Source organism: Erigeron canadensis, chromosome 8, assembly GCF_010389155.1.
Source record: "Erigeron canadensis isolate Cc75 chromosome 8, C_canadensis_v1, whole genome shotgun sequence".
Classification (NCBI taxonomy): domain Eukaryota; kingdom Viridiplantae; phylum Streptophyta; class Magnoliopsida; order Asterales; family Asteraceae; genus Erigeron; species Erigeron canadensis.
The window spans coordinates 27429362-27446227 of NC_057768.1; the positions used below are offsets into that span (position 1 = coordinate 27429362).

At 31.7% G+C, this 16866-nt stretch overlaps 2 protein-coding genes across 2 annotated transcripts; both read left to right on the top strand.

The window, feature by feature from the left end:
- Window positions 1-3425: 3425 nt before the first annotated feature.
- Window positions 3426-11007, top strand: LOC122580507. The gene is made up of 14 exons (XM_043752784.1): window positions 3426-3691; window positions 3827-3928; window positions 4375-4462; window positions 5469-5568; window positions 5651-5724; window positions 5855-5926; window positions 6049-6126; window positions 6262-6386; window positions 6487-6559; window positions 7016-7077; window positions 7244-7627; window positions 10152-10254; window positions 10361-10563; window positions 10766-11007. Exons 2-14 carry the CDS (start codon window positions 3849-3851, stop codon window positions 10767-10769), a joined length of 1446 nt encoding a protein of 481 aa, XP_043608719.1. The 5' UTR covers window positions 3426-3691; window positions 3827-3848; the 3' UTR covers window positions 10770-11007.
- A 2191-nt stretch (window positions 11008-13198) lies between these two features.
- Window positions 13199-15664, top strand: LOC122579330 (transcription factor TGA3-like). The gene is made up of 9 exons (XM_043751483.1): window positions 13199-13237; window positions 13601-13784; window positions 13889-13960; window positions 14062-14121; window positions 14205-14282; window positions 14357-14417; window positions 14511-14782; window positions 14867-15094; window positions 15412-15664. Exons 2-9 carry the CDS (start codon window positions 13617-13619, stop codon window positions 15565-15567), a joined length of 1095 nt encoding a protein of 364 aa, XP_043607418.1. The 5' UTR covers window positions 13199-13237; window positions 13601-13616; the 3' UTR covers window positions 15568-15664.
- The last annotated feature ends 1202 nt before the right edge of the window (window positions 15665-16866 follow it).

Sequence of the window (16866 nt, forward strand, 5' to 3'; positions counted from 1 at the left end):
CACCAATTTACACTTTAACCCAATCTAAAATAATTAATTTACATTTTTTGGTTTTTCATCACCAATTTACACTTTTTAACCCAATTTAAAATAATTAACTTACACTTTTTGATTTTCCATCACCAATTTATACTTTAACCCAACTTAAAAATAATTAATTATACTTTTTGGTTTTTCATCACCAATTTACACTTAAAAATAATAAATTTACACTTTTTGGTTTTCCATCACCAATTTACAATTTCACCAAATTTAAAAATAATTAATTTACACTTTTTGATTTTATTGGTAATCTATAATATAACTCACGTACGACAACAAAAAAAAAAGCTACGATCAACTACAAAAGGGTTTTTCCTTTCATATACTTTGCACATAATTAATTATTATTATTATTTTTTAACATTTTATTATTATCAATATTTCTTTTAATTTAGTTTGTTGTCCATTATAGGTTCGTTATGGTTTTTTCTTCAACAACAAAAAATATGACCACATTAGTTCATCTTGAAGATCTTAAGCCAACACATGTTAACCATCATTTACGACTCCGTGTTGTGCATGTAATGACTGTTTCGGAGTGAAACAACCCAAAGAAAATCAAAACGTTCGAGATGGTCTTTGTTGATGAATTCGTATGTATTTTTCAAATTATATAGTTTACATTTTTAAAAGAGAAGCAACTGTAAATTTTTTATTTAACTAAAGTTTAAAAAAAAAAGGTAAACTGGAATCAATATTTATATGGAGTTAATTTTCGTATGTTTCTTCTTTAACTTTCGTATTGATTAAGTTGTGATATATGACTTAGTTAATCTAAATATTGTATATTAAATTTTGTATCTGTAACCTATATTAACTCTTAGGATTTACAATTATATCTTTTTAACCTTTTAGATATAAAGTTTAAATTTGCTATGAGTAATGTTCTTATTACTTTAATATATTGACTTTGACTATTTTGATATCGTTTTGAAAGTAACTCATAATGGTGTATACTTAAGATTTACGATTATACCTTTCTATAAGTTTTTAGATGAAAAGTCAAATTTTGTTATGAGTAAGATTATGATTACTTTAATATATCGACTATGATTATTTTGAATATGTTTCAAAACTAGCTCATTAATGATGTAACTTTTTAGCCGTTGTTATTCTATCAGGGGTAAATGCTACATATTGAGATGGTGTTGAATGCTTTAGTATGATTATTTAGCATGGTGGAACAATTCATCATTTTAGTTTGTGTGTGACAGATATACTTCGGATGTTATGAAAAGCATGATATCAATTTTAAATATTACCTTTAGATAAACCCTTTAAACCACATTATGTTTAGGATTTAACACAACAGAAGATGGCTTTGCAAGGTTTTTGGCTCGACTCTTTTTTTATCAAGAATTTATTTCCCTATCTTTCTTGCATTAGCCGATAAAATCATTTGATCCACGTTTGGAATGTCCTTGGTTAGGTTCTTTTTTTATCCTGAATAATTTTCGTGGATCTATATGCAAAGATGTTTATTCGATTCTTATGGTTAATTTGTTTGGAGTTTATTTTTTAAAATTGGATTAAGTACATAGAAACACACTAAGAGAACACTATCATGTAGGACATTATCATACATGGTTCGGTCAATGGTGAATGGGCGAAAAATTTTAAGAGTATTTTGAACGATGGAGTAACTATTCAGCTAGCAAATTTCCAAGTTGATTTCAGTATATCTATTTAATATATTTGAATTACAATTTTTTAGCTTTGATTAATATATTTTGAGACTACCCGTCAATTGGACGGGTCTGAACACTAGTTAATTTAATATAGTTTAATTGGGATATAACAAATTTATAGTTACATTTATTAATTCGTTTAAAAGTTTACCATCAACTAAAATTCTTAAATTTACAAATATCAATAATAGTATTATTTATACTTCACATTTACCTACATATTGGACATGATTTATTTATTATAATGTTTATAAAATTCGGAGTAATATAGTGGACTTTTCACCAACCCAAGGAGAAGACTCTTTGGTTGTTCCAACTACATGGATAATTTTTGTTATTTTTTAACCTTGATTTATTATAATGTTTATAAAATGGATTATTTTTGTTATTTTTTAACGTAATACTCTCCCAATAATTATAATTTCTTCCAATGAATTGACCAAGAACTACCCAATCAAAGATGTATAACCTCATCATAAAAGTTGGGAATCAAGACGATGAGTTGAAGTTTTAGAAAACTTCATTTGGTATAAAGTGTTGTATTAAACTTGAAAGCCAACAGAAAAGGGTGAAAAATGTTATTTATGGTTATGCACGATGTCAAATGCCATGAAGTATTTGGCAAAGTCAATTCCAATGGTTGTTCAAATAGCCTATCGAAAGTGTTTACTGGATGCGTTTGCGAAACCATTTTATGAAAGCGTCGAGAGGGCCTATGATAGTGATGAAGAGTGATAGTAATAATATAAACATTTAACATAATTCTTTTTTTATTAAGTAATGTCGTTTTTATCTAGTAGTGTAACGTAATGTGTTTTTAGTAATATCTTTTCTATTTATTAGTGGAACTAGTTCTAATGCCCGTACGATGTACGGTAGTTATATAAATTGTATCAAAAAAAATTCAAATATGTCTCATACATCATTCACTGGTATGAAATAAATTATGGTTAAAGTAAACTGCTGATCGAAACTAAATTATAATAAAAACGGTAATGATAAATATAATATATGTTTATTTAGAGTTTATATTTACCTTAAATTTTTAGAATTACATAAAAAACGGAACTTGTAAGCATAGTGGATGACGGCAAATAGCTTTGTGATTTCAGATCGTAAACTCAATATTTTTAAGTTTTCATGTTAATAATTTATTATAAGTAATATAAATAATAAGAGTTGAATAATTGAGGAAAAAAATAACAATTCATTAATGGAAAAACGATAAATCAAATAATATTATTATGTCTTTTGTATTATTAATAAGCCAAGAGTTAGAGTTGAATTATAATTCTAATAAGGAAATTGAATATGTTATTAATAAGTCAAAAGTTAGAGTTCAATTATAAGTCTAATAAGAAATTTGAATCTATTTATAATTAAAAAAACTAATTTAATAAAATGAATAAATTAAAAGGACACGTGTCGATAAAAGATTACGCCACATGTCGTTTTAAGAATATGTTAATACTGTTTTAGTTTATCGGTAGATGTTTAATTTTGTGTTTTAATTTTATAAATTTAATAGTTTTAATTATTTTTGTTGTTAAAATAAAGTGAAAATAGTAAAGTGAGAGGAACGGATGAAAGAAAATCCGAAGAAAAATACTCGTATCATTATTCGTAAAGAGTAAAAAAACAGATGGATTGAGAAATACATCGTTTCACGTTAAAGTAAACCCCCAATCAGCAACATAACAAAAACTTCGAAAAAAATATCACGTATTATCGAACCACTATAAAATTGATACCATTCGAATTTCAATTAATTTTCCAACATCAAATTTAACATAAAAATCTTGAGATTAAAACCCAAAATCCTAACCTATATACTCATTATTATTGCGTATAAAATTAATTTTAATAATAATTATAATTTTTTTTTAAATAATTAATTGGCATGTTAGCAGTAATTCATTTTGGATATCAAATCAAAAACCCTAAAATAATCATAATTTAAGGTATTGTTTTCTATAGCTCTGTTTTTCTATACTACTACTAAATTTCATACAATCATGTTTTATTGGTTTAATTAAGTTAAATAATCATAATAATAAAAATAATTCTTATTTGAATTTATTATAATAATTTTTCAGGTTTTAGGAAAATTGGGGGAAGATGACAAGGAAAACATCAACTTGTGCAATTTGTGAGAATTCAAATCTTGCTTCTATCTGTACTGTTTGTGTCAATTACAGGTATAATTTTTCCCTTTTTTTATTTTTTTTTGCTGTATATATATATGTATGTATGTATATACATCCATGTGTGTGTATGTCTAGTTAATACAAAGTATATATGGTTAGATGCTTTTAAATGTATAGTACGTTGTATCCGACTTGCTATTGTATGTATCGAACTTTTAATTTGTACGGTTGGATGTATTTGACCTCTTACGGCGTGTAAAACCGGTGACGTGGTGCTAGTTTTTGATGATCCGGAAAGTTATCTGGCTGCCGCGTTAACCTGCATATAGTGGTTACCTAATAAAGAGGTTATTCGATACGTAAAATGTCAAGAAATGGGATTTTATACATATAGGATGCTACATACTAATAGTGTTTTGAGTAAAGCTGGATGCTTGTAGAAAAAGGTGGCCCTTTTATATATTGTGTAATGTAATTGTTGTGTCTACTTTATGCAGGTTAAATTCATATGGGACCAATTTGACGTCGTTAAAGAGTCGTCGAGATTCTCTATACTCGAAGTTGAGTGATGTGCTTGTTGCTAAGGTTCGGTCAATCTATATGCCTGTTTTGTTATTGATCCGGCGTGATTAGTTGGCTTTCAATTGTATTTGTGTTTAGTAGATGGAGTTGGATTTCTATTGTGCAATGTCGGTAAGTAAAAATGTTGGAAAAGCATATTTTTAGATGAATCTCTTTGCATCTGCCTTAAAAATTTGTCAATATATTAGCAGTACCAATGGCCATTAAGATAAGCTTTTGTCTGCATTAAGTGTTTTAGGCATAGTTGTTAGACTCGTACGAGTCATGAGCTGTGTCAAAATCCACCAAAAATGGTAGCAACTCTGTTTGACTCTTGAATTACCCCAACTTGTGATTTGTTACCTGACTCGACTTGTGACTTGTGTGAGTTGTTAAAAGAAGAAAGATTTGATCGATTTTTGCCATCTCCAAAGGTATATCAGCCCAAAGAGCATATAGGAACAAAAATTTTTTTTAGCTTTTCTTTATATTTATGTACATTAAAGTTTTTGTTGGGATACCGAGAAATTGGAAGAAAGTTAATGGATAGAGCATTATGAATAAAGGTAAGAGAGACAGAGATATATAATTGAGAGTTATAATTTGTGGGGAGGATGAGAGAGGGAAAGGAATTATATCCCTGGAGAAGTGGGAAACCTTAAAGATCATACGGCTCTTTTGGATGAGTTACAAGTCGAGTCAAGATTTGAGTTGTGAGTTAAATATTCAGAATTTAGAGTTACGGGTTTTAGGAAAGATAATGGCCCCAGAAATGTATTGGATGGTTTTGGTTATTACTGCAGAAAGAACTCCTTAGATTTGGGTCTTGCTAGTTTGACCTATTCATATTTTTCTAAAAGAAAAGATTTATAGTAAATGTTTCCAATTCATTTGTTGTGTTATCTACATCTGTGTTGTTATTTTTCCTGTTTATTGCTTTTCTTTTTTAAGTTTATGCCTTCTTAATTTGTACTTAGATATTTATTTATTTTTTTGCTAAAAGTCAATTTATTTTCCAACTGTATTTTAGAGCAAGGCAGATGATCAACTCAGTTGGAGAGTCCTTCAACATGAGAAACTTGCAGCATTGAGAGAGAAACTCCATTTTCGTAAAGAACAACTTTCAAAAGGTAGGTGTTCTATGCATGCAGTTAGTGGTTTCATTATTTCAATTTCTGAATCTTTTTACACCAAATCTGTGCTTTCTAATAGATAAAGCCAAAGTTGAAAAGATTTCTTCTGACTTGAAACTTAGATATGAATCGCTTGAATCAGCCATGAATGTGGTATGCAAATATCTTTCTGTTATCTTTTCTTTTTTTATTTTGCTGTCAAAGTATCTATGATAGATATCTGACGGAGGTATCTGAATATCTGAATATATATATATATATATAAATATCTTCTCATTTGCAGCTTGAGAAAAATCGCAAAGAACAATTGGAGAAGTATTATCCTAATCTTATAACCACTCAAAGCCTCGGGCATGTAAGTTCTGTCGTTAGTTTATGAATTAATTCATGTTTCCGCCATTTTCTACTATGCTCAAAAGATTTATAGAAGTTTATTTATTCAATTTTGTGTAAAATCGAGACTTTTATGACATGCAGACGGCAATTACCTCAGAACGTCTTCATAAGCAATCTGTTGTGATCAAACAGATATGCAAATTGTTTCCACAACGGAAGGTTAGCACACTGTAATTGATCATTACTGTAAGAAATACTAACTGATTTTGGGTCTTAATCGCACTTCCCAATTCAAATCTTTCTTACGATGAACTTAGGTAGGATTGTTACAAGGTTTATGAATTTTGGTTGCAGGTGATCATAGATGGAGATAGGAAAGATGTGTTAAGTGGACAATATGATCAAATTTGTAATGCACTATTACCAAGAGGACTTGATCCCCACTCAGTTCCCTCTGACGAGCTTGCTGCTTCTTTGGGGTAGACATCTGTCTGATTCTGATTTATATGTTTCTCAAGCTGATGGGTAATCTATTTCAACGTATTGTTATAACTTCATTATTTTCAATGAATGTAACAGGTATATGGTGCAGCTTCTTAATCTCATTGTTCACAATGTCGGTGCTCCTGCGCTTCATAACTCTGGATTTGCGGTAATCTTTTAGCACCTTGTCTATTACCTAAACACTTCTGTCTGCATCTTATATATAACTTTGTTGCAGAATGTCACTATAATGTGCAGGGACTTTAAAAAATGATGTAACATTCTTTTTTGGGTTACTAAATGATTTCTTGTATTTCTTACCAATCTCAAATTTTGTGTGTTTTGGAAAAGTAGATAATTAAGGGTTATGATTTCTATAATTCGAACATACCGCAATGAATTAGCTATTAAATTGAAGAAAGTGCTTAGGACCGAGAACTAATTACCGTGAGTTTAGTAATTATTACGTCTTTAGCCTCTTTACATGTTATAAATCTTGGCCACGAGGATCAGCATGGCATGCTTTAATTGGCTGCATGAGTTGCATCGCTGGGATCACCTTAAAATTTAAGATAACTACTTCTAAATATGTATTTGCATGCTAATGGGATTCTTTTTGTTGCAGGGTTCATCTTCCCGGATATGGCAACGTGATTCTTACTGGGGTGCACGCCCATCCTCGAGAAGGTACCTGAGATTTATTATGTAGCTTTTCCTAAATGTTGATTCTTAAATGCTATCTTATTCAAGATAATAACCTATCATCGCATTATCGGTTATAATACGCGCATCCAAACACAAACTGATATAGCTTTTGTTGTATACTGTATTGATTTATTTATATGCAATGCAGCAATGAATATCCTCTTTTTATACCCCGCCAAAATTTTTGCACCACGGGAGTGGAAACTTCATGGTCAGATAGAAGCTCAAGTAATTTTGGTATTGCTTCAATGGAATCTGAGAGGAAAGCTCGATTAGATTCTTCTTCAAGTAGCGGTAGCCTCAACTATAGATCGGCTTCCCCTCACTCTATTGAGACGCACATGGATTTGCAGAAAGGAATTTCACTTCTCAAGAAAAGTGTCGCTAATGTAACAGCCTATTGTTACAACTCCTTATGCCTAGAAGTTCCTCCTGAGGCATCTACCTTCGAAGCATTTTCAAAATTGCTGGGAATGCTTTCATCTTCTAAGGAAGTTAGAGCTGCCATTTCTTTGAAAATGGCTTGTTCAAGGTACCTAAGCGCTCATTCTTTTGGCATAGAGGTTGGAAAATGGGCGGGTGGTTAACATTTCACAAGGGTAATACGGGACCATGTGAAATTGGTCATATATGGTTGATTCGAAACACTTTTCGCCCAAAAACCTAATATTATATAATGAACGGTAATGAATAAGATGATTTTGAGGTTTAATTAATCAGTTTACCTAAATCACTAATGTATTTTTTGATTTGTCCTTGCATACCATGTAACTTTTTGTTGTCCCTCTAGGACATCATACTTTAAAAATGTCTCTTCTAGGTCATTAAAACTTTAATATGTGTCCCTCTTGAAGCATTCTTTTGTTACAAAAACGACTTCGTGTCTATAACTTAGTAGGACACAATTTAAAGTTTTAATGACCTGGAAGGGACAAACGACATTTGGATGGTCTGGTATCGACATATACATAGGAGTTCTAGGCAATAAACTTTTAATTAATTAATAGTTATACTTTTGGTGACTTTTAGTTAGGTTGACGTTTTGTAAAATAATATTAATCGTCATAGCTATTTCAGCCGTAGAAGACATAACATGAATTAACCCTTCCGTAAGTGAACTGGTTGAAAATTCCACATCCAGGTCCCCCTTTGAGAGTAGGTGGAAAAATTGGTAGAAACAGGTATATCCAGTATTGGTATAAACAGCCAAACAGGTTATTAAATTTACTCGCCAACACTTGTCCAACATAATTTATAGAACGAAATGCATTTTTCGACCCTGTGTTATCACCTCATTTGCAAGAATCGTCCAAACCTATGCAAAGTGGCTTTTTTGGTCCCTATGATATCCACTTAGCGGCAATCTCAGTCCAAAACTTTCCGTCCAGTTTACACTGTTATTGCCCCCATGTGCCTGTCACGTGCGGGGTAGTTTCGTCCATCTCTTGCATATAGGACCATATTTGCAACCTACTGGTTTATCCTTTTTCCCAAAGAAAATCATCATCGCTATTAACAACAAATTCTTTTTTGTGAATCTTAAAATTTTCAGAAAACACTACCAACGGTTCAAAAGATTAAAAACACCACCACATATATTTACATACATATAATTTTCAACTCAAACATAAATTAATATGTGTTTTAAAAGAAAAAAAAACAATCAAATCATACTGCACTATATACTACATATATATCCATACGAGAGCCATCATCACCACGGCACCCATCATTATTGTTGTTGACAACTTGACATGCTGCAAAAACGCACACTATCCAATGGCCACTTATGGCGGTACTAGAAGAATATTAAACATCTGAAGCACTATATTTATTGCAAAATCATCCATCCCGATAACTGATGTTACTGCCAAAGATCCAGATCTGACAAATCTCCGGCGGATCTGACGAATCTCCGATGCCTGACCCCATGAATTTTTTCAAGTTCCGGTATTCAAGGTCCGGTGTGTATTTGGAGATTGGGGTTTTAATGGTGGGTGGTTTGTAGTGATAGGATATTATTCAAAGAGATGAGAAAATTAAGAATAAATTAAGGTAAGAAATCGTATCAGAACCCACCAAACAGAGAAGGACTCAGTGGGTTCCCCTAGGAAATCAACAAATCTGGAAGAAGAAGGGCAAAGATTCCGGCCAAAGGCTTTTATATGAGTATTATTATATGTATATGTATGTATGTATATGTATATGTATGCGGTTATAGAAGAAAACGTAGATAAATAAATATAAATAAAGTTTCCAAGTAGCATGAATGGTTCTTTATGTGCATTAAGACAATATTGCCCTCACGTGAGGGGCACATGATGTCTTTAACGGTAAAAATAGACGGATCCGTCTACTTGGACTGAAATTGCCGCTAAGTGTATATCATAGGGACAAAAAAAGCCACTTTGCATAGGTTTGGACGTTTCTTGCAAATGAGGTGATAACACAGGGACCAAAAATGCATTTCGTTCTAATTTATAGATAAGTAGGGTATTAAATACAAGGCTCAAGTGCTCAACTGCTTGAAAATGTATCAAGTTATAGCCCAAAATTTATTTGTATGTATAATGTATTCAACTTTAAATGGCTTTGTTGTGTGTATGTAACCTTTAGATATTGCTATTGTATGTATCTGAATATATATGACATCCATTATAAGCTACTATGTCTGGTATCATATCACAAGCTTACAAGGTTTTCATTGCTCATGTACATACGATAGCCATATCTGAAAATTGTATACATACAACGGACCCATTTAAAGTTGGATACATACTATAGGAGTCAGCCTATGGTTCAATACATGTTGAAACACTTAACCCTAAATATGATTACAAAACTATATCATAAACTTATATAGTAATCTTTGTATATAAGTAATCCATTTGACCATTAAAGATGAGATTTAACCCAAATAAATTCTTGTTTAAGTAAGGTCGTAGCAATACTACGTCTGGGGAGATGTATCCGCAATTCCGCATGGTATCTGCATTTTTTTCTTTGGCTAACACCACCTTTGTTAAATCTTTCACACGTAATTTATGAACTTGCAGATCATCGAAACAAGTTCAACAGCTAAACTATTCTGTATGGAACGTAAACTCAGCTATTTCCTCGAGTACTTTACTAGAAAGTACACATACCTCTGCTTCAATGGTAAGTTTATTACAGTCTATATAAAAACAATTGGGCTACTATATGTGCAGTAATGATTACTCCCTTTGCAATATTAATGGTTGCTACTTCTTAAATCAATATTCAGAGAAACACGGGGGACAAAGTTCTTTCAAGCTCTGCCTATGCCACTGATATTACCAACCACGGGAAGTCAGAAACACTTACTGATGGTTGGGATCTTGTGGAACATCCTACATTGCCGCCTCCACCTTCACAAACCGAGGATGTGGAACATTGGACTCGAGCCATGTTTATTGATGCCACAAAAAAGAAATATGGTTCTTCAAAGTAAGGGCTTTTGTGATTAAATGATTTAGTGCTAATGGTCAAAGTTTTGAATGATAAATGGCTTTGAGTAGTATTTGCAATGGACAACTGAGTTGTTGTTCCATTGCAGAAATATCATTGGTTTCATTTGTTGTTTAATATACATAAAACTTGGTATGAAATCACTAATGTAATTGTTCAACTTGTTTATTCTACAATACAGGTGAGTTGCCGAATTGCATTAAGGTGCTTTGTTTAAATGCTGGCGGACGATGCACGTACAAAAAATTGTAAATAGAGAAAAGAGGCATGTAAATAGATATGATCAGAAGTTTGTATATATGGAATTCTTTTCTTTATAGTTCGCCTTTCACTTTACTAGCAGATAGTAGCTAGTTACTGACATGTATATTATATCATCTTGCTCACATGATACAACAAAACAGTGACACTTGTTTAAAGCCAGTTGACTCCCTTACACGCAATCATACACTGAATTTGTTAGAAGCTTTTCATTGTTTTTGACAAATGTCATTGGTTTATTGTATGATGAAATAAGTATACAAGTTTATTTATTAGATGTTTGTTGATGTGGGATTTTGGGACAGGGGACTAATTTGTGCTGCCTTTATGCAACTAGGAGGTTGTCATAAAGGTTGCAGATTCCTTCTCTATGAAGTAAAAGAGATATATTTTTCGTTGCAGATATTATTTTGTATAGAGTTCTCATTGACTCATCAGGTGTTGGCTGTTGCCCAACGACAAAATGACACGTATAACTCCGGCTAATAGTATGCAAACCAATGGCAGTATGGTTTTAACTATGATGATAAACAGTATTAGTTCATGACCTTTGTTCATGTGCTGCATATCAAAGGCAAGGTCACTGGAATTGCTATGTTTACTTGTATTTTGTAAAACTTTTTATTTTATCGTGCTTACGCATATGCATGAGTACATATTTTAACAGGTAGTATAAGTTTTAGCTTTTCTTAGCTGGCTAAAACTCCTTTAGTCTAAGTCGACTCTTATAATTTGATGTGATTTAAAGTTTCAAATCTAGTTTTTTTTTAACTTCAGAAAGGAAGCTATCTGGCTTTCATTTGACTACATCTTTATGGTAAGTGCCATTGCTTTTGTTCCCAAATGGTATTGCTTTACTAAGATTATGGAGTGTATGAGAAAAGTTGTTTCTTTACTAAAGGAAAAGCCTGTAGGACAAGACAATACTTCAAATATACTTTATATAGTTTATATAAAACTAGAGGGGTAGCCACGCTATGCCGCGACCTTGAATATGTAGTGGTATTCCATTGTTATAAATATAATTGCAGAAATGGAAATTTGACAAAAATATGTAAAGTAAATATTAATTAAAACTCGAGATGTGAGAGTTGACTAAATAAATAAGATTATAAGAAGCGGTGTGGTTTGGATTAGTGATAAACACGCTGACTTCTCGAGACATGGGTCAAAGGGTTCAATCTTCATCCCATGCAAAAGGCCGAAGGTCCTTTTTTACTATTTAGGTGGAAGCAACCTCTCTACCTTAGTAGGGATAAGGTCTGCCTACATCATGACCTCCCCCATAGACAATCGAGGTATTGGGGTCCAAGTTCCGTAAAAGGTGACAGTGATCAGTTTTTTTTTTTCTTTCATTTGTTTATTTGAGATGCAAATCTACCAATTTGATGAATTTGAGATGCAAAAGTATCGATTTAGTGTGTTTTCAATGTTCTTATTTTAACAGAACTTGTTAGACCCCAAACAACTCGTGCAAGATGTGAATTCAGTACTTTTATATTGAAAGTGTTTTTACATGAAACTTTATTAGACTCCGTTTTATACCTTCAATACAATGTCGACCATTTCCATGCTTGAGGAAATCAACTAACTATAATTACTAATCATTATTATTGTTGGAATCTTAAACACCAAGCAACTCGAAAATAGATTATAAATTCTAATTAAACCTCCTCGAAAAGACGACTGTCATTATCTATTTGATTTATCAAAAAGTAGCTTTATTTATATCATTATCATTAGCTTTTATTTGGCTTTAATAGAGATTTTATTAATGTTATATGCATAACCATTTCTGAACATTATAAAACGATGTAGTTTTGGTAAAAGTTATAGCCCTACAAGACTACAATTATTGTGACATATGGTTACGACCAAAGTAGTTTTGCACGATATAATGTTTATTTCGGTATTATTAATAAATTGAACCTAACCATGTTTATGCATATGACTAAAATGAACTACTATTAATATAGTCATATTCAATAGGTATATAAAAGTAAATATTACATTAAATTAATAATTTGTAGAGTTTTATTTCTATGATCAATATGTGTTTATTATTGAACAGTGTGTTTTGATATCAAAGGACATATCATCATACAACGATGAAACTACAAAAATTTGATGTAATAATTAGTTGTATCATTAAATCACAAGAATCCAAAGTATATTATATTAAGTTTGCTAGTGATAATAATGAAAAGCATTAAACATCTAATATAATACAAAGAAATAAAGTTTGATTTTGATGGTTTTCTTTTTCTTTTCACTCACCAACATTTCAACAGGCCGGTTTTAGTTGTTTGCCTATAAAAACACAAACAAAATTCCATCTTTTATGTTCTTCAACATATATTCTCCTCTCATTACTACTTTCATGTATCAACAGGTATGTAACACTATTTAATGATTCTTTATGTGTATAGTAACACATTAGTATTTTAGCAAATATAGTAGTAGTAACTTTCTTCTGTTCTGCAAAATAGACTGATTTCATTTTGGGAATCCATGACTTCCTATTTATCACCAAGAATATGTATGGGTTTTGCTAAACGAAGCCCTAAGGGTTGTAGTTAAGATGTATTATATAGTTGTATATTTATCATAAAATTTAGATGTCAGCTTTTAATATTGAAGATACAATATTTTTTTGCACGTTAAATGCAACCTTTTAGGGTTGGATTTCTTATATATATAGCCTTGCCAATATACTATAATTCCTTCTATAAATGTTTCATCTTATATGTCTAAGGATTTAGCATGCAAAGATGGCTCCAACACCAACATCAACCCATTTTTCGACATCAACAATGGGAACACACAATCCGCTTCAACATATTAGCCCATGGAATGACACATTTGAAGGTCATAGTACTAGCCCGAATATGACACATAATTCCTTAAACTCTCAATTCGACACAAATATGATCAACAACGTAAGATTAATACGTACCCATTCTTTGTTACGTTTCATCATGTGTATCATATCGTTTTATGTTAGTTGCTGTTACACTCTTCTAGTTGTTTATGTGGTTTTTAGATCGCGTACAATAACTCTCAAGAATCATTATTAGAGTCTTCACGAGAGTCCGAGAAAAGTATCTCTGATAAGGTGATTATTTCATTTGATCAATCGTGCCATTATAAACTAAACGAGTGCAAAAACATGTAAATGCGCTTAGCTATATTTCCAAATTTGTTAACATATTTCAGTTACAAAGACGATTAGCACAAAATCGTGAAGCTGCAAGAAAAAGCCGTCTGAAGAAAAAGGTATGCATCTTGTTTCTATATAAAAACTGTGTTTGAACTTAGAACAATATAATAAAGTTGTTATATATACACCATATATATAGGCCTATGTTCAAGAATTGGAATCAGGACGTCTAAAGTTGGCAAAGCTAGAGCATGAAATCGAGAGGACCCGAGAACAGGTTATACATATAATGAAAACTGTCATTTTTATGGCTTAAACTTGTCTAACTTTTCTATATATTTTTTACTGTAGGCAGTATACATGGATTTATCGAATACAATTCGTGGTCTGTTACCTGGAAATATCAACTTAGGTATGTGATTCTTGTTCTTTTCGCACAAAAATAAAACTGACCAAAAAAGAAAATCAGGATGCTAGACATCCCCTTTTGTGATAATATGTGCAGGAATTATTGCATTTGAGAAGAAATATGATTTCTGGGTTGTGGAGCAACAAAAAAAGGAATCTGAACTTAAGACTATCTTACAAACTGAGATAAGTGATGATGAGCTTCGTGTATTTGTGGACCGTGTACTTAATCACTACCAAGAACTTTTTCGGATGAAAGGAGATGCTGCAAAAGCCGACGCCTTTAATTTGTTATATGGGACTTGGAGATCACCTGTTGAGAGGTTGTTCCAATGGCTAGGCGGATTCCGCCCATCACAGGTTCTATATGTAAGTCCTAGCTAGCTAGTCACATGTATCGTTGCCAAAACCACCTAGCTACTTTTATAGATTGTAATATGAAAGTTTTTATAGATACTAATGCCATGGTTTGAGCCTCTAACGGATACACAAGTGGTGAGTTTATCAAGGCTAAGACACACTTGTCGACAAGCAGAAGATGCATTGACTCAAGGTATTGATAAACTTGAACAAACTTCTGCTCAAAACGTTGCTATTAACATCACTGAAGTTGGAATTTATACCACACATATGAACTCACTGTTAGAGGGGCTTGAAGGACTTGAAAATTTCTTGAACCAGGTACTTATTGCTATAGAACTATAAATATTATTGACTAGAAGTGGCAAGATGGATGGTTTGGGTAAAGAACTGAAAGATATTTGGGTTACAGAATGATTAAGGCATATATTAATTATTATGATCACCAATACAATGATAACTATAACACCTAATTATACTTGATAAAATGATTTTGGAGGATAGAAACAGACCATGATGGTTGAGCTTTAACCCGTTTGACCCATTTCAACTAATCATAAGTAATGGGTTGGAGTTATCACCTTTGTGGCCCGCTTTGAAAGTTAACACGCGGATACTCTTTAAATTGAGATTTGCAGGCAGATCATCTTCGACATAGGACACTGCAACAAATGTCTCGAATCTTGACAACACGTCAAGCTGCAAGAGGGTTGCTTGCATTAGGAGAGTACTTCCAACGACTTCGTGTACTAAATTCACTTTGGTCAGCTCGTGCTCGTGCTCTTAATGTCTAGTTTAAAGCAGCCATCCATCAAATATGTAAACATTGTTGTAGTGTTATATGGTTAAGGTTTTTGATAGCTCACAATATCATTGTCTATGTTGAGTTTACTAACGAGAGTCATACTATAATATACTCAGTAGTATTTCTAAAGGGGTGATCTCCACACCACCGGTTTTTGACAATACAACACCAAACTTGCTTTACGGTGTTATACAATACAATACAACAATATAAAACACATTTGGTAGTGTACATACAAAAACTAGTGTACAAATCGGCCCCCATTTCTAAAATAAAATTTCCTACAACCCTTCATTTTGCTTGCATATTCGGTTTAAAGTGGGTGTACTTATACAAAACTTGAAAGTCAAATGGGTAAATGAGTCTATGTTGCTAAAAAGATGGAAGATGGGGTGGTTTTCTAGTGACTAACACCTTAAAATGTGAGAAAAGCGTGAGAACATTCACCCTTAAAATGTGAAAAGTGTGACAACACCCAAAAACTTCATTTTAATACACTATAAGTTCATAAAAGTCTAGTCGTTCAAAAAAAAAAAGTCCATAAAAGTGTAAAACTAACAAAGTATATAACTAATTATCATTATTTAAGTGTTTAACAACACATTGATCCGCCTAAACCGACAAAATCACCTTTTTGAATTTATGCATCTATTTTGATGAATATGCATCCAAGATGGATGCACAAAACAAAAAACGTGATTTTCTCGATATTGACGGATCAATGTGTTGTTAAACACTTAAATAATAATAATTACAACTTTCAAATTTTAATTCTTTTGACAGATTTCAATTTCTTCAAAAACATTATGTAAACCAAACAGCTTTTTAAGATTTGAATTAAACCAAGCTTAGTTACCAACCCACAAAATACATTAAAATTTACATATCTATCATTGCTATCTATAGACTATCAAATTTGATACTTTTATGTTATCATATCTAAACCATTATACATTCAAATTAATAATCATATATGATATCTAAAAACACGTAAAATAAAATGAACAAAAGATAAATACTACATACAAAAACAAAGTTCATAAACGGCATGTACCAATGAAATTATTTTTTTAACTTATTTTTAATTTCTCATCTCTCATCCTAGAACTGAATTTATTATTAAATTTTTAATTAGTTTTTTAGTTATACTTGGAGCTAGAAAAAAATAAGATGAAAATAAACTAATTATACAAAAATTATCAAAATTTTCCAATAATTATTAACTGTTATAAACTTCCTCCAGCTACCCATCAAAATCACAAACCATGACATGTCCTTTTAGAAAATT